The following is a 26,953-nucleotide window of genomic DNA, read 5'->3' as shown; positions in this document are numbered from 1 at the left end:
ATGACACATAATGTTACTGTCTTTTCAGCCACAGTCACAAACACACACTCATGCCAACACACACAAACACACTCAGACAGTACAAGATAGTATCAAGAGAATATACTGTAGAACTGGGAACATTTACAGAGATCAACACTATTCCCACCTCATGGCTTATCATGGCCAATTAGGTCACATTTGGCAATTAAGAGAGCTCCATGCTGTCCAATATGCCATATAGAGCACATATGCTTCACCATGAAAATTAATTTGGGAGCCACAGCACACAGATAAGGCCATGATGCCCCCCTTTGGGCCCCTCTTCCTATATAATTACTTAAATTCTCTGGGTCCCCCTTATGGAAGAATGCATAGCCCCCATCATCAACAGTCCCTGTTGCCCATCGGTGAAAAGTGTGGAGATCATTTCCTCATAACCTTTCAATAACAAATTAGGCCAGTTCGCCTAGTGTCCCCTCTTCACTTAGCCGACAGCATCTGTGCAATAAAGCCCACAGATGGATGACATTATCTGAGTGCAGCGGGCATCTTTCCCGTCCCTTCACACATCACTGCCTCCGCGAGGTAAAATAATTGGGACATCATATGGGCGATTGCCCGAAAAAGGGCTGCGGTAACCCTGCAAAATAAAGTTGCTGTTCATTTTATCACTGTGCTGTGGTGTAAACTTCATTTGCATACGCAGGCCAGAGTTCTTCACTGGACAGAGGACGACAAAGCCAGAAGGTGGGGAATGGGTTTCTCTCTCCTGACACCTGGTGGACGTCTGTGGTATTGCTGTGATGATCAACACTGCGTGATCACATGCCACGTCATAAAGAAACACACCTGGGACAGAGCACAAACCATACTCTCAAATTCCTGTGGTTCAAAGCAATGCATCATTCTACAGTGTTTAAGGGAAATAAAGTCCAGTAATTCCCTCTCTGGATATGAATAAAAGTACATTTTCGGCTAATGCGAAACATACAATAGCTGGTCTGTGTAGATGTAGATATAGATATATATCTATGTATATTGATATCTACCACATTCCCCTTTGGAGTTCAAAAGCAAGAATAAACACACTGTGATTTGCCTTAGATAAAAGGCATCTATTCATATCCGAACAGTAACGATAACTGGGGGGGGGGGGGGGGGGGGGTCGTCACCACAATGTTTTGAGCTCATGAAATTCTAATGCTGCAAGATATGGATGGCCACATTATTAGAAAAGTGCTGTTTTTCAGGGACTGCAACAGATTTGCCTCTGATCTAAGCAGAGCTGAGGTGACCTGCTTCTGGAAGAATCCCACTGTGAGACCTGCCTGAGCAGCACTCACCCTGGTCTCCACGGCAAACAACGGAATCACATTTAAATACAATCGCACGGAACTGTCCTACATACATGAAGGGATTCCATTACTGAACAGAAATAATAGCCTTATCAGTTTCAGCTTATATTCTCTATGTATCCTCTATGTACTACGGTGCATGTTCTGCCATCACTAGACATCATTGGCATCCTTTGATCCTCTGTCTCGCTGCCCCTTTTTTCTGAAGAGCGTCTTCTCTGCTGGTCTCCACATCTCCTTCAATAATTCCTTGTGTGTTTTCTAGTTTTTTTGTACCATCATGCACCGCTGTAAGAGCCATTTTTGGCCCTGCTGCAGTGGGTATTCTGAGAATTTCCTGACTAATTGTTTTCTCGGTATGCACATTCAGATCCAGCAGGACGAGCATGTAGGCAGTTGATTTGTGTAAACAGCTGAAGTCCTTTTCAGGAACCTACGCAGGTATCTGTGAGTGGCTGCAGTGGGCAACTTGGACTGACCCTTGATCGCTCTTTCAAGTTTCAAAAGGCATTTGACCACCACACAAGAAAGATGAAAACATGAAAAAGCGCTTCCTGATTTGCATAACAAAAGGATGAGAGGCCATGGTAACCAGCTATCATTACCTTCCTTCAAGTGGAGTGGCATCAAAGTTCTCCATGTCATTTTTTGTGGTTGCTAGGTGCTCTGTTGATCATGTGTATCTCACATGTATACATTACTGTAGTTAAATAGTAACATACACAGTATTACTGTAGTTATGTAGTTACATACACAGTATGCCATGCTGTATGCAGTATGTCAATGGAATGCCGAATGCTTCCTTTTTCATTGTATAGAAATGAAGATTGCATCATTGCATCATCGTTGCATCATTTTAACTTCAGTGACCTGTGTTTATGCTTGAGGTTTGAATCCACATAAAATGCTATATGGTCTGCCTGTCCAGCTTTTTTTGTCTTTAGAATAGCAGTTATGATTCTGTATAAATCCAATCTGTGTTTTCACTGACAAATGCAACTGCGTTCTCAATTCCTAAAATGGTTGACAATTTTATCATGCATGACCTCACCATCTACCTCCATGTCATGAAACAGAATGTGGTGCATCAAACCGCGGAATATTTGATCTGGGAATCATGTGTGCAGAACATGCAGCAAAGCTGCGAACAGAATTTAAATGGCCCGGTTTCAGCAGGCCAGGCAGTGATCACTGTCAAACCTTCACAGCGTTACCTCTGAGACCGCTGTACTGCTCCAAGTATAGGGTAAATGATGGTAAGTGCAAACAAATTCACATTTTCTTTGCTGGAGCTGAGGCATTTCTATGTCACTCCACAGCATACGAGCAGGCTCTTATTATGGGTCAGGGACATCTTTGTTATTTCCTCATCTATAATTAAATATGTATTGCTCATTTGGGCCGCTGCCAATCTGTAAGAATGCTTTACAAGGTGCATGCCTTCCTTAACTTCCTTTCTTGAACTAAAGCATGTTGAGGTTGGATTAAATAAGGTCCAAGGAGCACAAGTCAACATGGCATGTAAAAACCCCCCTGTGCATAGCTTTAAAATTTTCATGATATTCTAATCATAATAATAATCATATTCTAGATGTATAAATGGCAAAACCATTCATTATTAATAAACACATCATTTAATTCCCATCAGTCACTCCTTTTGGCAAAATTAACTACCCACAACATTTCATATAGAGAATACATGGTCCCAATGTGTCGGAATATTAATCAAATTAATGGATTATCCACAGCTGTCAGGAGAACCTTGTTTCCTATTAAAGCTCAAGGCAAGTGTGGATAACAGCTTGTTTGTTGTTGTAATGAAAGTTATTGAGTTATTGAATTTTCATTACTTTGAAGTAGATCACAAATATAGTTTTCTGAACTAATATTATGGTTTATAAATAATATTGAATATTAACTACTGCAAACAGTATAAGGTATATGTCAGAAAAGGCAAAAGCATTTCTTTAGAAGGCATTGAGAGACAAACATAAGCATACTAAGAAAATGAAAGCACATCTAAATAGACCCAAAGCTGTTCACACATGCAAATGCATACTAACACAGGCACGGTTAATCCTTTCTAAATAGGTAATGTCAGATGATAACTCATGTGTAACCCAATAGGCAATGTTATCATAACAAGCTAAGATGGGAGTAATCTTTATGCATAGTAATGCCTTCCACTGTTTTTCTGTAGCTATGTAGGCCACTTTCTTCAGTTCATCTTTACATCACCACTCAGAGTAGTGCAAGTATTTCTCTCATTTATTTCATTAATATATTCCTTATTTATATAGGGACAGCGATTACAACAGACAGCATTGCATTCCAGACCCTGAAACTCTCAGCAAGAGATTTCAATGTGAATTATGGAAGCTAAGTCTTGAATAATCAATTCATGGAGCATAATATTGCTGCTCTTGCAGACTGTGTGTTTTATATTGTGTTTTACTTGACATTTTGGGCAAAAGTTATGGAAAACAATTTTAGTGAGCATATGAAAACAGATACCAAAACGTTAATTCAAGAGAAGTTGAAATGCTTATAGTCATTGTCTAGCCAGTTTTGTTGGGACAGCAGTGAGGGGAGATATAATTTGAATTTGAATTACATTTAACAAAGTATCATTAATTTCCCATGCACTCTAACCTTTTCTTCGTCAATATTTGCACTTAAGAAAAATAAGATCATGTATCTGGAATGCTGTCACTTGCAGGAGTCAAAGGCTTGGCTTCAAATTCAACCGAACGGAAGCAAAAATTTTTTTCCCAAATATGTTTGATAGACAACACCGCCGACCAATAATCTGATCGCATTGCTTTGTATACGCGTGTGGATCCTCCTCCAGTGAAAAGCCTGTCAACTCTGACCCCCCGCACGAAAGCGCCCCGGAGGAGCAGCTTCCACATTCACTGCCTTCCCCGCCTCTCTCTGCAGACAAGTGGAGATCTCCATTCAAACACGGCTCAACTCCGAGTGATGATACTCAACTCTCCACATCGGCGATCCAGCTCCTGAAACAGTGCTTCGCTCCCAGGACAGAAAACTGGCAGTGTGGCGATCGAAGGCAGACTTAAACCCAGAAAGAGAGAAAAGGGGGAGTGAAAAAATATTTTCTGGCCTGCAAATACTGACAAGTGCTCGCTAGCTAGCTGTTACACCACCACAGACTGCAAACATGGCGAGCGCCTCCTACCATATCTCTAATCTGCTGGAGAAAATGACATCCAGCGACAAGGATTTCAGGTAAACAAGTTTTAGAAAGCATATGCAATACTCTAAAAACATATGGTGCCATAAAGGTAGTGTTTATCTGGCCGGTATTTTGAAGCTTTCATTGAAAACTGGTTGCGCTATGAAGAGCGATTAGCTGGCTAGCTAGCTAGCTAACTAACACTGGAAGCCCGACTCAGTAGGCCGCAGTTCTCATGTTATGTTTTGAACATAAAAAACACCATTAGTGGCATTAAAAACTATTCTTATTTGTATGTAACATGTTCTCCATCAATTAAGGTACACACGTGTTCAACTGTTTTTCTGCTGGGAACATGATAAATACACATGGCATTTCATAAAGTCACAGTCATGGCTGATCAACAACAGGACTAGGTTAGCCTGGCTAGCAGGGTATGTTGCCTCCAACTTTAGCGTTGGCTTCCATCAGATTGAAAACCGGACAATTTGAACTTGTGGAAGTGTTCGGGCAGACCTTACACTTTGAAATAACGACAGCCAGCTAACAGTTTTTACATTTTAAATTACTAACATGGTACGCAGAATGAATGTTGATAAATAGCGAGCTAACTGTATAGCTAGCTGGAGTGTACCGGTTGAACTTGAATTCTGCCAGTCAAAGTTAGCACGCTTGCTAGTTAGTCTCATGATTTATGGACTCGGTTAGCCGGCTTGCTAGTTGGCTGGCTACAGTTAGCTGCACATAAGCGATAGTTAACGTTGGCATGGAAGGGTGTTTAGTTATCTAGTCATATTTAGTCGGCTACACGGCAAGTTGGATTTATGAAGCTAACTCGCTGGTTAGCTGCATGTCGGGAGGAACTATTCTAGTAAGGCATCGTTTGTTGTGGGACGTTAACATTAGCTAATACGTTATTACTATTATTTGTAATAATAACTATACTTTATTAGTGTTATTAATAATAACAGCTTTCCGTCACTGCAGCATCGTGGCTGCCTAGCTTGACTGATGATCTGTAGTTATCAATAGTAATGGCTAACTTTATAGTAAACCATTTTTCTATTAACTATTAACACATTAATGCCAAAGTAATATGTTAATATTGTTACCATAACCTGTTATTGCATTATCTGTTATTGCATTGCTCAGCCGTTATTAAGGACTCGGTATTGATATGACTTGATATTACGACTTGCATGTGATTATAACGGAAAAACGGATGCCGTGAGGCATTGGGTGGCTTCTTTTGCAGAGCCTACCCTGATGTCATTCGAACGTATGTCATCATCAGGACGTGAATTACAGTAAATGCTAGCCCTTGTCTTTTAAACATTTAATTCGAAGTGTATCATTTATATACAATTGTTCATACAGTGAAAGCTTTAATTCGAAGCTTTGTTACAATATGTTTTAGAATGGTTGCACGTGTGGTAGATTTAGAGAAATAAGGCATAGTTGAGGAGTTTACCAGTGATTTTTTTGGGCAATAAACAAATTTGAAGACAGGTACAGTTGGGGAGAATTGGGATGATGTGAAGGCAAGTATTAGGGATTCAAGATTTTAATGTACCTACTTTTTGGGTTTAGCAGGCACGCAGTTGAGTAATTTAAAAAATTCCTCAGTAATGACTGCTCCGTCCCTTAATGTGCCACAGTTCAGATTTTATTTACTGACTACTGTTGGCGATAACCCAGCTGCCTTTCTGTAAAACACATGCTATTTCCACAAGAACTCATACCTGTCAATTAATTTTTCATCTTTATTTTTGCTTCTGAATCATGTTGTGCATTTTAGGATCTTAGTAATTTGACCCAATATATTCAGTAGTTCATGACAGCTTCAAAGATTCAAGCCTGATTGTTGTGGTTGTAAGCTGAATTTTGTATGCATCACCTCATCAACTGCAAACAAGATCAAATTAAAATGAAATTTTGTCAGGTTCATTTCATAAATATGTGACATGAAAATTTTTTTTTCGAAAGAATCCAGATTGTAAGAATAGATGGTAAGATTTTATAGTCATCCAATATTCAACCAATGAGCATAATGAAAATAAACACAATTGCATCTTGCAGTGAACAAAATGTAGGTGCGCTTGAACTTATATGCATTAACCACATGGGTTTTTGCATGTCACATTAGTATTATCACTGGTGAGTTTTTGTTGTTTGTATCTCTAATGGTACCTTACTTGTGGTTGGGATCTTAACATTGCAACAGTTATTCCTTTTAAATCAAGTTTTACAGCCACATTTGGGCCATGTTGGTGGTATTTTGACCCAGGGTCTTGACAATAGCTGATGTAAATGAGGTTATTGTAATAAATTAGTATTGTTCAAATAACTGCTGTGTGTTAGCTAATACCTGCAGCCCCTCATTCCACCTGCCAAAAACACCACTCTTTCCTGAGGGCTGAACATCTGTGATTGGCACGTGTACGTTGGGAAGGTTAATAACACAGTTAACTTGCACTTCTTAGGAACACTGATAACATGCTTTGTGTGTGTTCCTTAGGAACACTCATAACACACTGTGTGCATGTTTCTTAGAACCACTCATTACACACTTGGCTCTTGCCTACCACTCTTAACGCTTTTAGCTTGTATACCGTAGGAACATTAATAACACACATGAACTCATAACACACTTGGCTCTTGCTTACCTCTCATAACACTCTTAGCTTGTGTATAGTCGGAAAGCTCTGTTGTTACCTAATGTCTAAATTGTCTGTGATTGTGGGTCTTAATTGTGGGTCTGCGGGAAGAGAGTGGCTCTTACAGCTTGGCACTAAAGCTGGGGGAAGGACAACTTGCAACAAAAGTGTTATCGATTGAGACAGGAGGGATAAACGATCACTGTGAATCATGATGGGATGGGCATTCTCGAAGCTGATACAACACAACCCTTTCTCTTGGATGTTTATGTCCTGGCTTTCTAACAGAGCTTTCTCATGGGAGTGCTGGTACAGCCAGTTGTGGGTAGTGTTTTGTTAACACAGATTGCCTTGTGTTTCAGTTGGCAGCTTATATTGTTTTAATACCTAATTTGTGAGGAATATGGGTGTGTGGATGTCACACCCTTGTCCACGTGTAATCCTTTCCTGTTCTTCACCTCCTGTTTTGTAAAATGTGCTGGAGAGACTGCATCCTTGGAACAATTCGCTGTTTAACTGGCGCATGCCTTTGGTTCCAAAGCACTTCTCTCACGGGGTTGGATACTGTGTTGTGCGTGTTGTCTGGCCCATTCTGTAATAAGAGATTTTCCAGCTTCTAATACCACAGCCTGGGGTGCAGTGTGTGGTTGGTGTGTTGGTTGGAAAGATGGTCTTGGGTTCAGAAGGTGGCGGGGACAGTTTAGTTTCACTCCATGATCCATGTGGAAGGGTTTATATTAGACGACAGGCATGACAAGTGGATGGCGTTCTGCGTTGAATGGTCCAGTAAGCTTTGTAAATATGGTGGCATGTTGCTGAGCCTCTTTCCTACTCTTGCAACCCAACAGGTTCATGGCCACCAATGACCTGATGTCGGAGCTACAGAAGGACTCCATCAAGCTGGATGACGACAGCGAGCGCAAGGTGGTGAAGATGATCCTCAAGCTGCTGGAGGACAAGAACGGGGAGGTTCAGAACCTGGCTGTCAAATGGTAGGGCTCTACCCCGCTCAGCTCTGCCCTGCCCTGCCTTAACCCCGCCTCCACCCTGCCCTGCAATGCCCCACCTGTGTCCTGTCCTGCTCTTCCAAGCCCCGCCCTCCCTCTCACTCCACACCCACCCTGCCCTGCAGTGCCCCGCCTCCGCCCTGCCCTGCTCTTCCAATCCCCACCCTCCCTGTCGCTCCACACCCCCACTGTCCTGCAATGCCCTGCCTCTGCCCTGCCCTGTAGTGCCCAGCCTCCGCCCTGCCCTGCTCTTCCAATCCCCACCCTCCCTGTCGCTCCACACCCACCCTGCCCTGCAATGCCCCACCCTCCCTGTCGCTCCACACCCCCACTGTCCTGCAATGCCCTGCCTCTGCCCTGCCCTGTAGTGCCCAGCCTCCGCCCTGCCCTGCTCTTCCAATCCCCGCCCTCCCTGTCGCTCCACACCCCCACTGTCCTGCAATGCTGCTCCCCACCCTACATGAACGCGGTTCTGCTGCAGACTGCTTCCAATTCCTCCCCTTTATACCTTCAGAGAGAGACACACTGTTTGTTTAACTGCGCTCTAAGTATCGGGTATTCTCTATTTCCAGTTTTTGCCTGCGCTTTGTTTTCTGCCCGCAGATTTTGAAAGCTTTTGGATGTGTGGATTTTAAAAGCAGTCGGATTTTTTTTTTTGTGTCGCAGCAGGGAGGAATCTGGCATCTCTGGAGAGTAAATCATAAGTTTCAGACTGCAGTGTGACTAACTGCTCCAATGACATATTGATGTTTTTTTTTTCCTCCCAAGAAATCCTGTATGAAGTAGCCTTTCAAAGACGAAGTGATCAATAAAATACAAGAAGGCTGTTAATGTACAGTGTTCTATATTCTTTATTCCATACCAATTAGTATGCCACGGCAGGTTTCCTCACCTTTTAGGGCAGGAAGCAATTTTAAAGCCACTTTTTGTGAGTAGATTAACATTAATGACACACTTGTTTTGCATTTGCAATGTTCTTGTGTGTAGGAACAGAAATTATGGGGATTCACTGTTAGCCTCTCAGCTGAATGAACACCTTGCTGTTCATGCTCAGGTGGACGGCAGCAATTAGCGCAAAAGGAATACTTCAGGCTTCACTGTGAAAATGTGCTGTTTTGAGCTAATGTGAGTTGAATGCAGTGTTGCTGGCTGCTGTTGTCACTTGGAGGTTTTTTTTAAGGTGTATGGAAAGTGACATGAGGCAGATGTACTGCAGATACGTTCTTTTTGGATGTGGTATTTCGTGGCTTCAGCTTTGCTAATCCCCTATGTCAATATGAATATTGTATATGTGTTTGGCTCATTGTTACAGTCACATACATTGTTATGGTTTAAACAACTTCATTCGTTTGGGACAGCCATGTTTCCCAGCTGTCTCAGTGCTGTTAACCATGCATAACAAGAAGTAAATGGAAAATGAGTTTCGTTTAAAGCACCTCCTGTGAGATCCTGTAAATTAAATGAATGGAGACGTTGCAAATTTAAACGTCGGACAGAAATGTGACGTGACATACAGCTTATCAGCTGGAGGTTGGTTAATGCTTTTTCCTCTTTCTTCTGGGGAGATATTTCTGGTGTTCTTTTAGGAGATGAATTGGCTCCTCTTGGGTTAGCCACAGGAAATAATCCCAGTTCAATATAGCACTTCCTGTTGTTTTACCCATAATCAAGCCAGAAGAGTGAAGGAAATGAGATGTTCACTGTGTTGTTCCTGCTCTTATGTGCCATTGATGAGAAGTGATTATTAAATTGTTGTGGTCTACTGGTAATGAAATGACAAGATGGGAAAGTGAGACTTTATTAACCCCATGATGGGTGGAGCTACCATGTGCTGTCAATCACTTACTTGTATGAACCAGTGAATAGACTACTTTGCTCTCTGTAGCAAATTACTGTGATTTGTTCAAATCAACGAGTCATTGACGGCACATAATGGCTAATCACTACTCTAAACTGTGACTCTAGGTTAACTGACAGTGTGTGCATGTGCCTTACGTAGCAGTTATGCTGTCATTGCTTTTTCCAGTCTGGGACCACTTGTCAGTAAAGTCAAGGAGTACCAAGTGGAGACCATCGTAGACACGCTGTGCACAAATATGCTGTCAGATAAGGAACAACTTCGGGACATTTCCAGCATCGGCCTCAAGACAGTGATCGGAGAGCTTCCTCCAGCGTCCAGTGGTAAATGGCATAACCTTCCAGACTTTGGATGCACACATATATGCATACGCACACAGACTGCAGACATGCATATATACATGCCCACACAGAAGCACACACTGCAGATATGCGTATACAGACACTACACGCACACATAGCAGAAGTGCAAATACACTTGCGCACATACACCTCCACGCACGTGCATCTGCCCATGCACACACCCTGCAGACATGCATATAGACACACATACAAACACACTACAAACATGTGTATGCAGACACACATACACACACACACACACCCACACACACACACTGCAGACATGCATGTAGATACACACACACACACACACACACAAACACACGGCGGTCATGCTTAAACACATGCGCACACACACTGCAGACATGCATATAGACACATACAAACACTCTACAAATGTGTATGCAGACACACACACACACATGCACACACTGCGGACACGCGCACGGCGAGGCCTGCGTTTTAAGCGTCTCTCCCCTCTCCAGGCTCCGCCCTCGCCGCCAGCGTGTGTAAAAAGATCACGGGGCGTCTCACCAGTGCCATCGCCAAGCAGGAGGACGTGTCTGTGCAGCTCGAGGCCTTAGACATCATGGCGGACATGCTGTGCAGGTGGGGAGCACTGGCTCTGCTTCACTCTTACCATTCAACACACGCGTCTGCTTCGTTAATGAAGTGCCCTGTTACACTGGTGGCTATTAGGCCCCCTGAAGAAGATACAGCTGTTTGTGAGGAAAACTACCTATTGCTTTCTGCATCCGTTTCCCCAGCATTGATGTGTTAGTGGTATGATTGTTTTGTGCTGGGACAAAATACATAATTGCGAGTTTTTCTTTTTTTTTGTTGTTCCAGGAGCTTTTTTGGTATTCAAAATAAAGGTACGACATCTGTAGACAGAAATCATGCAGACGGCTATTATTGGTGCGCTGAATGCAAAAGTGCCATTAATGAGCTGTCACTTTGAGCCATATAACATTACAGGTTAAAGCCTTGTAATGGAAATAAATCTTTTGTGTAAGTAACAAAAAATGCAACAACAATACAACAAAAACAGCTGCTCAGTCAATCAGGACGGACCGCGTGTGAGGTAAGTCAGCGTTCAGTTCGGGTGGAGGTGTCCTTTAAAGATGAGTAATTGGCTTTGGATGCGAAATGGAGGGGAGTCACCCCTGTCACTGGGACACGCGGAGTAAAAAGGAGCCTGGTAGATCCCATTTGTGACCCTGCCTTCAGAATGGCTCATTCGCTCACTTCCATCTCCATCTCTCTGCAGCACCAGGCTCGCTCTGTCTCTGGTTCCCGGTTTGTGTATCTTGGCAGCTTTTTTTGTGTCTGAAATGTCTGTTCACAATGCGTAAGTGAGCAAAACTGAGGGAAAAATGGCTCCCAGTAGCCGGTCCCTCATTTTAATATGATGAACTGCTTGGGTTTAAAATGATATCAGCCCCACTTATCTCTACATTAAGATATGGATTAGAGAATAGCCCAAGCTGAATAGGGAAATGTAAGGAGAAAGCTATTACTTTCTTTATCACTTCTCTGCTAATCCCCCACTCACAGTGGTTAATGCAGCCAGCACAGCTGACATGGCATTCCTGGCTTGTTGCACAGTGAAAGAACCAAGCTGTAACCGGAGCCGGGCTTGTGTGAAACGCAGAGGAGCTCTTCAGCCGTGTGGTAAACCGGAAAAAACAGACATGCAGTCAGACGGCTGTGATGGATTGACTGATAGCCGAGGGAATTGCCCGGGTATTTGGTTGCATAGCTCCTGTCGCACTTTGAGAAGAGCTCAGCCTGTGTTTTAGTCACCGTTTTGTCTCGTGTGTGTCATGCGGAGGCATATTGTGAAAGGCTTCGTCTGTGCTCTGTGTTATAACTAACGTGTCATCTGTCTTGTCAGCTAGTGTCCAACCGACGTATTGTTTCATTGTTTCATTGCTGATACTGGCCGTCAAATGTCCAGCATTATTTGTCAAAGACAAAAAGTTTGCTGGAATGATGGGATCTTCAGTCAGTCACCTTGCTTTTCTTTGAAGACTTCAGTTTGCTCCAAAAAAATTCACTATTTTTTCTGTTGTTTCTGTGGTTTTAAAGACTTCTGTTGTTCAAGCCATAGTAAACAACCTGTACAGCTTTTTGTTAGTTTGACGTGTGCATTCCAGTCCATTTCTGTCTTGAAAGCTTGCTTGTCTGGGTATGAGTCTGTCTGCAGGTCTCTGTGAAATGGAGAGTGCTGTTAAAAATCCGTAAAAAAGAAGTAAAATTATGGCTGCCTCAGATTGCTCTGGATCTTAGATGTGCACACAGTTTTGAAGAGACATGCAGCTGAAGTTTTTGTTGATTTTAGTTGCCAAAGGAAAATAAGATTTGAAAATGGGTTTTAAAGATATTTCATTCTGCCTTCTGAGAAAGACATGATGAGGTGAGGCTGAAAGTGACACTGCTGTATTAGGAATTGAATCAGAAACATCTATGAGCTTGTCCTCAGAATAAGGTCATATCTCTGTAATGATCCAAGATGCCTTGTGATTGGTGTCATTACGAAGCGTCCAAGCCCCTTATTTTAGAAACCAGCAGAACTGGTAGGACTGAAGTAAGACCTCATTCACCTCTGATATGGGAATATATGATATGGTCCTATTTCTTTTAGGTTCTTGCAGTTAATCACAGTTGTCACTCAAATTTGCAGAGTTACGTGATATTTTGGAAAGCAACTACAGCCCCTTATCCTCCATTTTCTGTGACCAATTAAGACCTGTTCCTGCATTTTCAGTACATCTCATACAGGGGAATCTAGGTAATGAGCACTTCATAATGGCTGGTTAGCTAGTTAGCTAAAAAAAAGCAGTTTGCTTGTGCAGTGTCTGGAATTATTTTAACAGTGAAGGTTAATGGAGCTGAAGGAAAAGGACTGGATCATTGGATCGGGTTTTTAATTTATTAAACAATGGCAGAACGTTGGTACAGCGATTCTTGTATACATGAACTTTTTTTTTTTTGTGACTATGTTTGAAGTGTTGTCACCTGTTTTCAGGTCTTATCCCTGTATGGTAGAGTAGAATAAATCTTTAATAATCCCAAGGGTCAATTTGCTTTACAGCCAGGAGACAGTAAAAACACACTAACAACAGCCACAATAAATTATACAGAACACATTGTTGTCATGACTGTCAGAGTACACAGAATTATCAAGGGGCCATCCATTGTAAACACACAAGCAGGTAATCAAATCCTTGTCTGTAGCAAAGCATCAGCAATTACACATTTGTTCCATACTTGGGGAGCCTGAAGCTAGGCCCTGGTTGGAGCAACTGTAACTGTGAATGGTAACATGCATTTTGCAACTGGAACTGCGGATGATAACATGCATCAGCCATTTTAATGGCCAAATATTTTTGCTCTCGGCCTGCTTAAAAGGTTTGTCAGAGTTCTGTTCTATGGAACATTGCATAGATACAGATGCTCAGATGGTTTACTCTTTCCAATTCTCCTACTCTGAGCTAATCAGCTACAGGTAGAGTTCTGCACAGTGGGAAATTACAGGCTGTTGAGTGCCAGCTGTCGGTCAGTAATGATGCACATTTGGAGCTGAAAGGCATGTCCCTCCGCCCCCACAGACAGGGCGGCCTGCTGGTGAACTTCCACCCCTCCATCCTGAGCTGCCTGCTGCCCCAGCTGACCAGCCCTCGTCTGGCCGTGAGGAAGAGGACCATCATCGCCCTGGGCCACCTGGTGATGAGCTGCGGGAACCTGGTGTTTGTGGACCTCATCGAGCACCTGCTGTCCGAGCTCTCCAAGAACGACTCCATGTCCACCACCCGCACCTACATCCAGTGCATTGCGGCCATCAGCCGACAGGCCGGCCACAGGATTGGTGAGACCCTTAGGCTGACAGTGTGGGCAACACCTCTGGTGGATCAGCATGCCAATATGGAGGCCTTCTGGAGATGAAAAGGGTCTCAGTTGTTCAGCACTTGGAAGGGAAGTGAATCACCTACCAGAGCTGTAGCTCATTCGCTAATTCTGTTTGCCGTGATTGATCCATTCACTGAATATTTAGCCAAAAATGTCCCATCGAAAATTTGAGCTGAGCCAAACAAATACCTGTTATTTTTTCCTGCTTTTTGGGCACAAAAGAAAGGGTTAAGTCATCGTAAACATTCGAGATGGTTGCTTGTCTTACGAGCGGAGTGTTCATGATTTCCATGTGGCCCCTTTTTGAATCTGAATGTGGAAACTGAAGGGGCACAGCCACCGCTGTGGTGTCTGTGTGGAGCGGAGAACGCCGGCCTGCTGTCACGCTACCGTTTAGGGCCCCCTCACTCGCAGGGTAAATTAGTGTTGAAATTGAGGTCGCGCGGGTCGGCGGTAAATCTAGATTACATTTCGTTATTGGTCGTCTTGATTCATGGATTGAGGCATTTTGCCCGTCCTCCTCCATCTCTCTCACATTTGCGTCTGTAGGCGGTTGTTGCTGCTTGACCACCCTTTTCACTGTGGGGATCGCTCTGGATAAAGCCCGTTGTGTGTTGTTGTATTCGACGGACATAACTTTTCAAACGTGTAAATCCTAAAAAATGTTTAATTTGTGGGCTATTGCTGTTTCCCCCACCCCTCAGTCAGAGGTAAAGTCTGTCCAAGAATTTATTTTTCTGTATAGCATTGGACCGGAGGAATCTTTCCTGTCACAGTAATGTGTCAGGAGATGGGAGAATCTGTCCTTTCTCGTCATTATTACCTGTCAGCCTGTCACCCTTTGCTTCCTCGCTCTTGCGCGGCTTGCCGCTTGGCGAGTGTGTAATGAAGTGAGAAGCTGAGATTGGACTCGGTCCTGCCGGTTTGCAGCTCCCCGATCAACCAATTACTGCCTCCTTTGATAAGTCAATGCGGCAGCGATTAAGATGTGCTCGATTATTTAGCGCAGGCACTCAAAGCCGTTTCGCAGTTATCTCCTCCCTTATTTTAATTGATTTTCTTGTCATTTTTTAGAGCGCACACTTAGGGGTTTTGTTGAAAGAAGAAAAGCGTAAAGAGTGAGTTTTTTATCGGCATGGCTGTCCTCTAAAAACCATTTACTCCGGTCGTTTGAAAGGAAGTGGCTCCGTCACATGTTCTCAGACGGAGGTAATGGAGATAATGTTCAAGAAGCACCTTTTTTTCGTAAACATGTCTGTGAAATGTCTCTTTCCACTTCAGGTGAATACTTAGAGAAAATCATTCCCCTGGTTGTGAAGTTCTGCAACATCGATGATGACGAGCTGAGAGAATACTGCATCCAGGCCTTCGAGTCTTTTGTCAGAAGGTACGTTCTTCTCTGTCCTCCTTTGCACGAATGTCTGAGTCAAAATCAAAGATAATTGAAGATCTAGTTTGGCAGATAAGTGAGTGATCTCAGTCAAGTGGATGGCAGGTAAGCACATTGTATGCTGTGCTGATCACTGATCTGAGATCAGCAGGAGATGGGTGAAGGGAGCAAGGGGACAGTTTTGAATGTAACCCACTGCTGGTGCGAGGTCTTCAAGGAAGACTTCAGAGTCATAGTGGCTGGTGAGAAAATCTTGTTTATGGAGAAATCAAAGGAGCTGGAATAGAATATTTGATTATTCACCCATGAAATCACTAATTGATTACATGGATGCTAGAATGCTAATACATAAAAAAAAAAAAAATTATAATAATAATTATAAAACAAGAGAAAGAACCCTGCTCAAAATAACATTAACATAATAACATTCATTAATATTATTCTTCTGATTATTTGAATGTTAAGTCATAGTCCAGATACTTCAGTCAGTCAGACTCAGTATACGAATATCAAACGAACAAAAGAGCACATCCTTCACAAGGAGAGTGGGTCTTTTTTAGGGAAAGTCTTTTTGCTGACAGACCTGTGTAGGGTTGCACAGGGAATACAGAGAAGGGAGAGTGACGGTGAGCTAAATCATATTTAGTATTCGTATTGGCAGCTCAGTTCATCCTGTTTGAGATTGGATGCGGTATTCCATGATCCTCTGTGCTTCGTTCACTTCCCCTGTTCCATTCTCGTTCTCTCCATACATCCTGCTTTCTTTTTATGACACATTTCTTTAATCGTTTAATCTTATTTCTATATTTATTGGTTTAATCAAATAAGCTTCTATCACAGCCGCAGCTGTGGAAAACCCTCAGAATAAAGAGACGAGCGAATACCGCTGTTAGAAGATTATCTGGCTGCGGTCTTCAAAAGATTAGCGTGAAAAGCAAATTGACAATATGCTGTAAACAGCCTCAATGGACCCAGCCATTCAGAACCTCTAATTTCCTCTCGCCTCGTTCTGAACTGCAGGTGTCCAAAAGAAGTCTACCCCCACGTTCCCACTGTAATCAGCATCTGTCTCAAGTACTTGACCTACGACCCCAACTACAACTATGACGACGAGGACGAGGATGAGAACGCGATGGATGCTGATGGTGCAGATGAAGACTATCAAGGTAGGGACACCACTTGGAGTTGTGGTGTGGAGAGTTGAGTACTGGTATAGGTGCAGATGCGTTCACCTGGACTCATTTAAGATTGTATTCGGCTTGAGGTTCCTGCAGAATTGGCCCCTATATCACCCGCTGTAGATGGTGTCTCATTTCATACATGCCCTTTCATGGTACAAGTTGTTGTAGGATACCAGTGCGTGAAAGAAATATTAAGATTTCCCCCTATTGTGGTTTCTGCTCAAGTTTTTTAAGAAAAAAATATCCAGCTTTCAGGAACTTTTCATGCTGACTTGCTGCGCCGCGCTGTCATATTAACAAAAGCCTCCCGATCTCATTAAAACATATCTGAGTTCTGAGTGGCTATCAGAAAATTGATCTGCCAACCAGCCAGACCACTGGTTCCTTACCTAAAAACACACGGGAAGTAGTGTTGTCTCAGCAGTTGCCTGCTTTTACATAATACGTGAGAAATGAGACTTGTCATGGGAACCTTATTAAAAAGGTGTAGTGGAGGGCTGTGAATTTGTGGGAGTTTTTGAAATGACCCCAAATCATTACACGAGTGTAAGGTCTATAAACAGCGCTTAAAAGTCTAGTATTGTGGTTGGTTTCTGTTTGCATTATTACAGGAATAGAGTCTGATGCACGTGATAAAGTGTCTCCCACTTTGGTGACAAACATGGCATTTTTGATTAACACGTGTGGCTGTCTGTCTTTCGGTGGTGCAACCGTCGGTGGTTTTCCTCCCTGCGTGCCACCAATACTGTGGAAGTAAAAATGCCACCACCATCCCAGTGCCGTGACCACAAACACAGTATCGTCTTCCTTTTTGAGGTCTGAGGGTTTCCAGCAGAAGACAATCTCAGAACGAGGCTGTAATTCTTTGTGTGTCCTGCCTTCCGGTTCAGTGAATCTCACCAGTGCGGTACAGCACATTTCTAAATGCCAGTGTCTCCTGTGTTTAGTACTCCCGTGCTTTGCATATTCTGTTGGCTCTGTCTCCCAAGACTGGAGAAAGGATGCCAGCATCTTATTCCTCCATAAATCATATTCCCATCTTCTCGCTGTCCCGTGGGCTGCACTCTGGTTTGCGAGCACCTCCAGGGTGCCTTTGTTGTGACAAGTTCCAGTGCAAAGCCTGGCCAAAATTCAGCCCACATATTTCAAACGGCACAAAATCACAACACAAAGACAAGACAGGCGAGTGCTTTATGGGTCTGAAACGGGAGGATACTGGTAGAAATTTTGATAAATATGCAGGTGTTCGATTTATCATTTATGACTGCCTGTCTAGTAAGGTGTAAGAATAAAGAACTTAAAAAGAAAGCCGCTATTTCAGGTTTTGCAAGCACAAATATAAATCAGTCCCAGGGGTAACTTACCTTCCAAATTAGGGGTCAGTGATTTTGTTTTTTTTACCCACAATAGTAGTGGTGCAGGAGTAAGGTAATGGGTTTTCAGGTAATGTAACTGGAACCAATAATACCAGCAGAACACTACTGCTAGCTAGCATCTCTAGTATTTGACTAACAGCAGGGAGATGAGGAATCCTGGCCCTGGAGTCATGTATCTTTGAGACTGGGGGCTTCTGGCCATGTCATGATTGGCCTCACAGGTACTGGCTCAGCTCTGCCCCTCATGTGCTGTCCCCCCCCCCTCCCCCCTCCTTCCACAGGAAGTGATGACGAGTACAGCGACGACGACGACATGAGCTGGAAGGTGCGGCGTGCGGCCGCCAAATGCCTGGACGCGGTGGTGAGCACGCGGCACGAGATGCTTCCCGAGTTCTACAGGACGGTGTCGCCGGCACTCATCGGCCGCTTCAAGGAGCGGGAGGAGAACGTGAAGGCGGACGTGTTCCACGCCTACCTGTCCCTGCTGAAGCAGACCCGCCCCGCGCAGAGCTGGCTCTGTGACCCCGACGCCATGGAGCAGGGGGACACGCCCCTCACCATGCTGCAGAGCCAGGTACATGCAAACGTATACACACACACACACACACACACACACACACTCCTACATCTACTCCTCTCATTCGCACAAAAACATACACTTAGACCTCTCATTTACACACACATATATACTTGCTCCTCTCTCTCACTCACCTACCCACAACTCCCTCACTGTTTCAGTTTCATGTCAATGTCTTCATAAAACCCAAGTCATACCCAAGGAACATTCAGTCACTGGCCAAATGATTGACTGAGTGGGTGGTTCCTTTGCAGTTGCAGCACCTTCTCACTGCCTGTTCATTTCTAATCATATTAAACAATTTGTCCCGTAACAACATGGCCTACAGTTGTCATGGTGTGGCCTACAATTGTGGATGGTCGTTTTGCCCACGACACATTAATTTGAAGGAGTTGCAGTGTTTTGATTGGTCTGCGCGTGTCAGAGATTGACGGCCCGTTGGCGGCTCACCCTGCCATCGCTCTCTGCAGGTGCCCATGATCGTGAAGGCGCTGCACAAGCAGATGAAGGAGAAGAGCGTGAAGACGCGGCAGTGCTGCTTCAACATGCTGACGGAGCTGGTCAACGTCCTGCCCGGGGCCCTGACCCAGCACATACCGGTGCTCGTCCCAGGTGCGAGCCCCAGCCTTGCCTTACTCCTCCACTCTGTGTGTGAAATGCGGAACCCTGTCCGGGGGTCCGAGGGAGGCTGGGCCATGCGCTTCAGATGAGGCAGTCGGAGAAGATTATGGCTAATTTTCATAAGCTGTGATGTGTATGCAGTGAATTTCAAACTTCAGATTTGGAGTTTTTGACAGTACGCTGGCACTTCATTTAGTCCAGGCACAGTGAGTGCAGGTCATCTGGCACATGCACATTGTAAAAGAAGTACTGTAAGTATATGAAACACTGTAAATCTGACTGTAGTGTCACTGTCCCTGAGGGAATCTGGGCTTTGATTCCACATCATAAGAATGACTCATTACATAATGGTATTGCAGCTACGGCATTTGCTTCGTTCAGTGTGTGATTTACTACCTGTGAAATATTTTCATGTTCCTGCCTGTCATGGTATACCTAGTAATGTGGCGGAGCTTTGCATTCCTCTGAAACAAAGATGCCGAAGGGGATATGGTGGAATGTAGAAGGTGTTCAGAGTTCACTGTGATGTGTCTTTGCTGACCTTTTTATTTTAAATGATTACATTTAATATGTCTGAGTACCTAATAAAGCTATGGAATGTGGAGCTCTGGGAGTGTGTTGAGACATGTAAGATGCAGTAGCACGTAAGTGTGACTTTTCACTTGAACTTTTTGGATTTCCCCTCGCAGGAATCATATTCTCCCTCAATGACAAATCCAGCTCTTCTAACCTGAAGATCGACGCCCTGTCGTGTCTGTACGTGATCTTGTGCAACCACCAGCCCCAGGTCTTCCATCCCCACGTCCAGGCCCTGGTACCCCCCGTGGTGGCCTGCGTGGGCGACCCCTTCTACAAGATCACCTCCGAGGCCCTGCTGGTCACCCAGCAGCTGGTGAAGGTCATCCGGCCCCTGGACCAGCCGGACGCCTTCGACGCCTCGCCCTACATCCAGGACCTGTTCGCCTGCACCGTGCGCCGGCTGAAGGCGGCCGACATCGACCAGGAGGTGAAGGAGCGGGCCATCTCCTGCATGGGCCAGATCATCTGTAACCTGGGCGACAGCCTGGGCACGGACCTGCCCGGCACCCTGCAGATCTTCCTGGAGCGCCTGCGCAACGAGATCACGCGGCTGACCACGGTGAAGGCGCTGACGCTGATCGCCGGCTCGCCCCTGCGCATCGACCTGCGGCCCGTGCTGGGCGAGGCCGTGCCCATCCTGGCCTCCTTCCTGCGCAAGAACCAGCGGGCGCTCAAGCTCAGCACGCTGGCCGCCCTGGACATCCTGGTGAAGAGCTACGGCGACGCCGCCACGCCGGCCATGATCGACTCCGTGCTGGCCGAGCTGCCGCCGCTCATCAGCGAGAGCGACATGCACGTGTCCCAGATGGCCATCGGCTTCCTCACCACGCTGGCCACCGCCCACCCGGACTTGCTGTCCAAGATCAGCGGCGCCATCCTGCCCGAGCTCATCGCGCTGGTGCGCTCCCCCCTCCTGCAGGGCGGCGCTCTCTGCGCCATGCTGGAGTTCTTCCAGGCGCTGGTCACCACGGGCACGGCCGGCCTGGGCTACATGGACCTGCTGCGCATGCTGACGGGCCCCGTCTACGCCCAGAGCGCCACGCTGGCCCACAAGCAGTCCTACTACTCCATCGCCAAGTGCGTGGCGGCACTGACCCGGGCCTGCCCCAAGGAGGGCCCCGCCGTGGTGGGCCAGTTCATCCAGGACGTGAAGAACTCGCGCTCCACTGACTCCATCCGCCTGCTGGCGCTGCTCTCCCTCGGCGAGGTGGGCCACCACGTGGACCTGAGCGGCCAGCCCGAGCTCAAGGCCGTCATCCTGGACGCCTTCTCCTCCGCCAGCGAGGAGGTGAAGTCGGCCGCCTCGTACGCGCTGGGCAGCATCAGCGTGGGCAACCTGCCCGAGTACCTGCCCTTCGTGCTGCAGGAGATCTCCGGCCAGCCCAAGCGCCAGTACCTGCTGCTGCACTCGCTCAAGGAGATCATCGGCTCGGCGTCGGTGGCCGGCCTGCGGCCCTACGTGGAGAGCGTGTGGACCCTGCTGCTCAAGCACTGCGAGTGCACCGAGGAGGGCACGCGCAACGTGGTGGCCGAGTGCCTGGGCAAGCTCACCCTCATCGACCCCGAGACGCTGCTGCCGCGCCTCAAAGGATACCTCCTGTCAGGTCTGAGACACCGCGCTATGCCACCCCAGCTCAACAGCTCTGTTCATAACATGGTTTCACATACACTGACATTACAACTGAGCGGTATCAATTGCTGTAGATGGAGTTGCTCTTGGTGTCAGTTTGTTCACACTGTAAGATTTGAAATGCCATAGAAATGCAATGCACTGTACTCTTTCTATGTTCTAAAAGAATAGGTAAATAAGTTGGTGTATTTTGTATTAAATGAAGATGTTTTTCTAGATGCACTAAATGAGCATATACATTCTAGATGTATTTCTCTAAAGTGTAACTGGCTGATGTGGAACCAGGTGCATGTTTCTCGTCCTTTTCAGGTTCCTCGTATGCCCGGAGCTCAGTAGTGACTGCAGTGAAATTCACCATTTCTGATCATCCGCAGACTATTGATCCTCTACTCAAGAACTGCATAGGTAGGCTTTCTTTAACAAGCTGCATAAATCCTCTCAAGTAGACCCAGACAGAGATGACTCATCAAAATGAGGTTTAAAAATATGAAGTTTTAATAGGTTGAACTGAACTTCTAACACTCCTTATGGGCTTCAATAAAGCCTAGAATAGTACAGCAACTTCTTACAAAAACTAAAAGCTATCATCCCAGTCCTACAAAAGTATGACTAATGGATGTCTGTAAGGGTACGGATAAGACAGAAAATTCATCAGAATAGCAGTTAGCAATAGAAGTATTATTGTTTTTGTAATTGTCTTTTTACGCATAGAAGAGCCTAAGAGAGAGTTGTCATTCTAGGCGATTTCCTAAAGACGTTGGAAGACCCCGACCTCAACGTCCGACGAGTTGCCCTGGTGACGTTCAACTCGGCAGCCCACAATAAGCCCTCCCTCATCCGGGACCTCCTGGATACTGTTCTTCCACACCTGTACAATGAGACGAAAGTGCGCAAGGAGCTTATCCGAGAGGTGAGACCTCATCCTTCTCCTAAATCCTGCATGCCACAATTACTGCTGCCGGCTATACATTTGCTCACTGAGGGCTTCCTCGCCTCTTGTGTTCCAGGTGGAGATGGGACCGTTCAAGCACACAGTGGACGACGGCCTGGACATCCGGAAGGCTGCGTTCGAGTGCATGTACACACTGCTGGACAGCTGCTTAGACAGACTAGACATCTTTGAGTTCCTCAACCACGTTGAAGATGGGCTTAAGGACCATTACGATATTAAGGTAAGATATTAAGTCCTCAGGCATACTTTAGCTGGTCTACTGCAACGTGCATACTCTCCTCTGTTCCTCCTGTTTGACATGCCTTTACCTGGACCATCACTTTGGACCAAAGCATGCCTTTATCCATAAGTTTAGAACAATGAGCCACTCACTTTTCGGTTTGTTTACTGACAATACAATGCCATCATCATAATTAAATGAACGTCCTTTTATGTAGTCAGAGTTTGAAGGAGACAAAAGATGTGAAAAGTGTTAAAGCAGAGTAGCAAAAAAACTCCCCAAGATCTGAAGGAAGCATTCAGTGCTGAGTGAGTGAAAGAGAGACAGAGTAAGAGAGTGGGTGCTGATGAGAAGTGTCAAGCTGCGAACGTGCATTTCTTTCCCCGCAGATGCTGACGTTCCTGATGCTGGCCAGACTCTCCACGCTTTGCCCCAGTGCTGTTCTGCAGAGGCTGGATAGACTGGTGGAGCCGCTGCGGGCCACCTGCACGACAAAGGTGGGTGCAAAGGGGGGACAGCTACCTTTGCTTTCATTGGCTGAATGAATACCTTTATAGAGGGCCATGTTCTGTGCCATCGCTAACATACCTTCCATTCATATTGCCTGAGCATACAGATGAAGTAACTTCCCACACAACAAGCCCACAGGCCACAGCTGTCCTTAATGCTGAAGCACTTTGTCTGCAGGTGAAGGCCAACTCGGTGAAGCAGGAGTTCGAGAAGCAGGACGAGCTGAAGCGGTCTGCCATGCGGGCGGTGGTGGCCCTCCTGACCATCCCCGAGGCGGAGAAGAGCCCCCTGATGAGCGAGTTCCAGTCCCAGATCAGCTCCAACCCTGAGCTGGCGGCCATCTTCGAGAGCATCCAGAAGGACTCCACATCCGCAAACATGGAGTCCATGGACACCAGTTAAAAACTGCCAAAAAAAAATTACAGAAATAAACCTGGGGGACCCGTTTATCGTTCCACGCATTGCACTGAATCTACAGTTTAGAAAAACCGAAAAACAGAAAAAAGGCAAAAAAATTGAAAAAGATAAACATTGTCTAAGCTCCAAGGCTTATCACTATGTTCCTCTTTTACCATAAACAAAAAAAAAAAAGAAAAACACAAAACGGTATGTTTGGCTACTTGTTCATCGTTGCTTTTTTTTGTCTAGTGTTTATAATTCCAGAAAATCTGCAAAGTACACAGGTACTTCCAGGCGTTCTGACCCCAAAGTCAGTGGCATGAAATGAATTGATTGAAAACAAACTGCTTTGAATCTGAGGTCAGCACCACGTTACTGGAGGGATATTTCTTGTCATTAGATATTGGAATAAAATCCAATAGTTCCAGGGTGAAGTGGGAATGAAGGTAGGGTTAAAGATAATGTTCTGAGTTTGTTGTTGCTGGACCATCCCCATTTTTTTCTTACTTTCTTTTCCCCTTTTAGTTTCCATGCTGTTCACAACTGGGTTATGGGGGAAATTTGTTTTGTACAATTTGAATATCATTTCTGCCTTATCTCTATGTTCAGAGTGTTGATGAACAAGCTTGTAGGGACACAGAGAATGTCTACTTTGTAAGATTACATTAGAGAGATGTGGCACGGTGGGGGTTTAAAAAAAAAAAAAGCAAAGACAAATGTCTGAATCCTGTTTATTCAGATGAGTGAATACATATGTTTAAGGTGTATTTTTTCACTTTTTGCCATCTTTTTATTCGCGTAAGTTAAGAGCCCCAACATTCAGTTCCTCTCCACAGCATGTACAGTACAATCAGTGCGTTCTCGGCCACGCGTAGTATTACTTTTTTTTTCTATTTGATAGCTCCAATAGATTTCACAGTAGAGCATATGAAACGCCACGTCCAGATAACGCTTGAATGTGGCAGTAAGCTCTGTCTAAACACGTTTGTTTTAGGGGAGGAAAAAAAACATGAGCAAAACAGAGTGCTGTATTTAGATCTATGATCTTATGAAATTTATGACTCCAGCAAATGGTATAAAGTCATCCTCTCCAGAGAGTGGAGAGCTTTAGCTTTTGGTGTCGTGCATATTTAAGATCTGTGAGTGCAGTTTGGCTGTGCTTCACACCGCGCATCCTGACAACCACAAATTAACCACACTCTCTGGCAAATTAATTGAACCCATTGATTTTTATAAATGTATCGGCTGGTCTTCCTGGAACAGGATGTCATCAGTATTAGGTCCGCTACTGAACTGTTCGGTCAGTGCGAAATGACTTGATCGGATGGTTTGGGACTGCAGGTGACTCACCTTCGGGACCTTGAATTGTGCATTGAAAGACCACCTAATTTACTTTTTGGTTACATTGTCATTCCTATAGTGATGGTGTGATGGGACCCAATAGTTATGGAAGCTTGGTTGCGGTGCTTGGACCAGTGTAGTCACAGGGCTTTTGCTCTGAAATGGAAGTTTGGCTTCTGGATGAGTTCAACAGAATTTGTGTGGAAAGGTGTGATGGCTCATGAAATTTTCATTTATGGAAAAAAAAAGTCCACCATGGAGAAACGTCTAAATAAAATCTTCTACTTCTGCCTGCCTTCAAATCCTTATTTGTATTATAACCAGTAGTGCCTTTGTCAGTTTTCTGCTTCACAAGGTCATCATGGCAACACGTAATCAAACAGAAAATGCAGTTTTCACCCTCCAGTCTCATCGACATATGCAGATTTAGCATTTTCTATGCATCCCTATTACTATGACCACTGACCTTTCTGTCATAATGGGAAGACACAATGTAGGGTCTGACATGAACATATTGACTTCCTGTGTGTCTCGTCTGTCATGTTCCCTTGCACAGTAAAACCTCACATGTGGACAGTGAGCACAGCTACTCAGTATGCAGTCAATACAGAACTGCTTCTGCTTTGACCTCCACAAGCTTCTATTTCACTGAATGCATCATCGATCCAGTTGATGAGACACCTGATGTTATGAATATCAAATCCCTGGAATGCAGACAAGCCCCGACTTACTTTGTGTATGGTCAGCAGCTACACAGATTCGGAACCTGCGTAACACACATTGTTGCTAGTCTTCACATGGCTGGAAGCGGTTCAAAACCAAGTAGTTCAGTTCCAGGGAGCTGAAAGGAACATTCATCCAAAGTGTTCCTTGAAGAAGAACAAAAAATGAATGCAATCAATTTGCAATGCTTCTGAATAAAATATTTTTAGTTGAGGAATTTAGATAATTATAAAGCAGACGAGGAACTCATTGACTGACACATGGCAACTACCATTAGAGAATCCATCGTCAGAGCACGCTGCACACATAACTGTCAACGTACTGCCATCTCGCGGACAAGCAGTGAAAATCCCACAATTCCCTTGATCCCGACAACTGATTATTCTGCAACGGTGCTTCCCAACCCCAGCCTCACAGAGACTTCGCTCGACCGACACACCCTTACACAAACTCTAATTATGCTGTAAAATTACCTGTGTCGACGTACTACGGTAACTACGACGCCATCGTCCTATATTTTTTCTATTGACTTTAAAAAAATGTTTTAAGATAACGATATCTGTAACGTATAAAAGTCTTATACGTCTCCCTTGCTGCTGCCCGCATTACAATTTGGGTTATAAACTGTTTGACAAATGCATTTACTTTTAACATGTTTCAGTCATTATCAGGCTGCAATTTAGGTAGTGAAGTGATAAAAAGTGTCATCTTTTTAGGTGGGAGAATTCGAAATGTATTGCCATGGAAACAAACGGTTCGACTCACCTTTTGCCAATTAGTCATTAACTAGTAATCACGGCTGGCTACTGTAACCTTTACAACTTTTTTCAGAGATTATACGCTAAAATGCTCCCAAAAGTAAAGGAGTCTGTAGCAGAATTAAGTCGGCAAAGAAAAAAAGAAAGTTTCACAGAAACTGAAAATTGAGTAGCAACAGAATACGACCTGGAGTAGAAAACGGTAATTATAGCTAATTAGCTCGCCAGTTAGCCGAAGCATCACTGATGTTACACACGTGTCAATCAGAACGCCGCGGCAGGAAAATGGCAGCCCGGGCACCATCCGCTCTCTCGGAAATGGAAAGCCTTTGTCGCTGCCGCTTTCTGCGTGAAAGAGATTTTTCAGAATGTGAAAGCAAGGTGTACC

The 26,953-nt window shown here is 44.8% G+C and overlaps 1 protein-coding gene across 1 annotated transcript; it reads left to right on the top strand.

The window, feature by feature from the left end:
- Positions 1-4,235: 4,235 nt before the first annotated feature.
- cand1 (cullin-associated and neddylation-dissociated 1) lies at positions 4,236-25,376 on the top strand. Its single transcript, XM_036520041.1, has 15 exons — positions 4,236-4,586; positions 8,039-8,182; positions 10,224-10,378; positions 10,882-11,005; positions 14,011-14,267; positions 15,590-15,695; positions 16,719-16,864; positions 18,537-18,829; positions 19,303-19,444; positions 20,143-21,636; positions 21,972-22,067; positions 22,403-22,572; positions 22,670-22,834; positions 23,224-23,331; positions 23,522-25,376. Exons 1-15 carry the CDS (start codon positions 4,519-4,521, stop codon positions 23,744-23,746), a joined length of 3,693 nt encoding a protein of 1,230 aa, XP_036375934.1. The 5' UTR covers positions 4,236-4,518; the 3' UTR covers positions 23,747-25,376.
- The last annotated feature ends 1,577 nt before the right edge of the window (positions 25,377-26,953 follow it).

This window comes from Megalops cyprinoides, chromosome 25 (assembly GCF_013368585.1).
Source record: "Megalops cyprinoides isolate fMegCyp1 chromosome 25, fMegCyp1.pri, whole genome shotgun sequence".
In the NCBI taxonomy this organism is placed as follows: domain Eukaryota; kingdom Metazoa; phylum Chordata; class Actinopteri; order Elopiformes; family Megalopidae; genus Megalops; species Megalops cyprinoides.
This window is presented reverse-complemented; position numbering and strand designations above follow the sequence as displayed.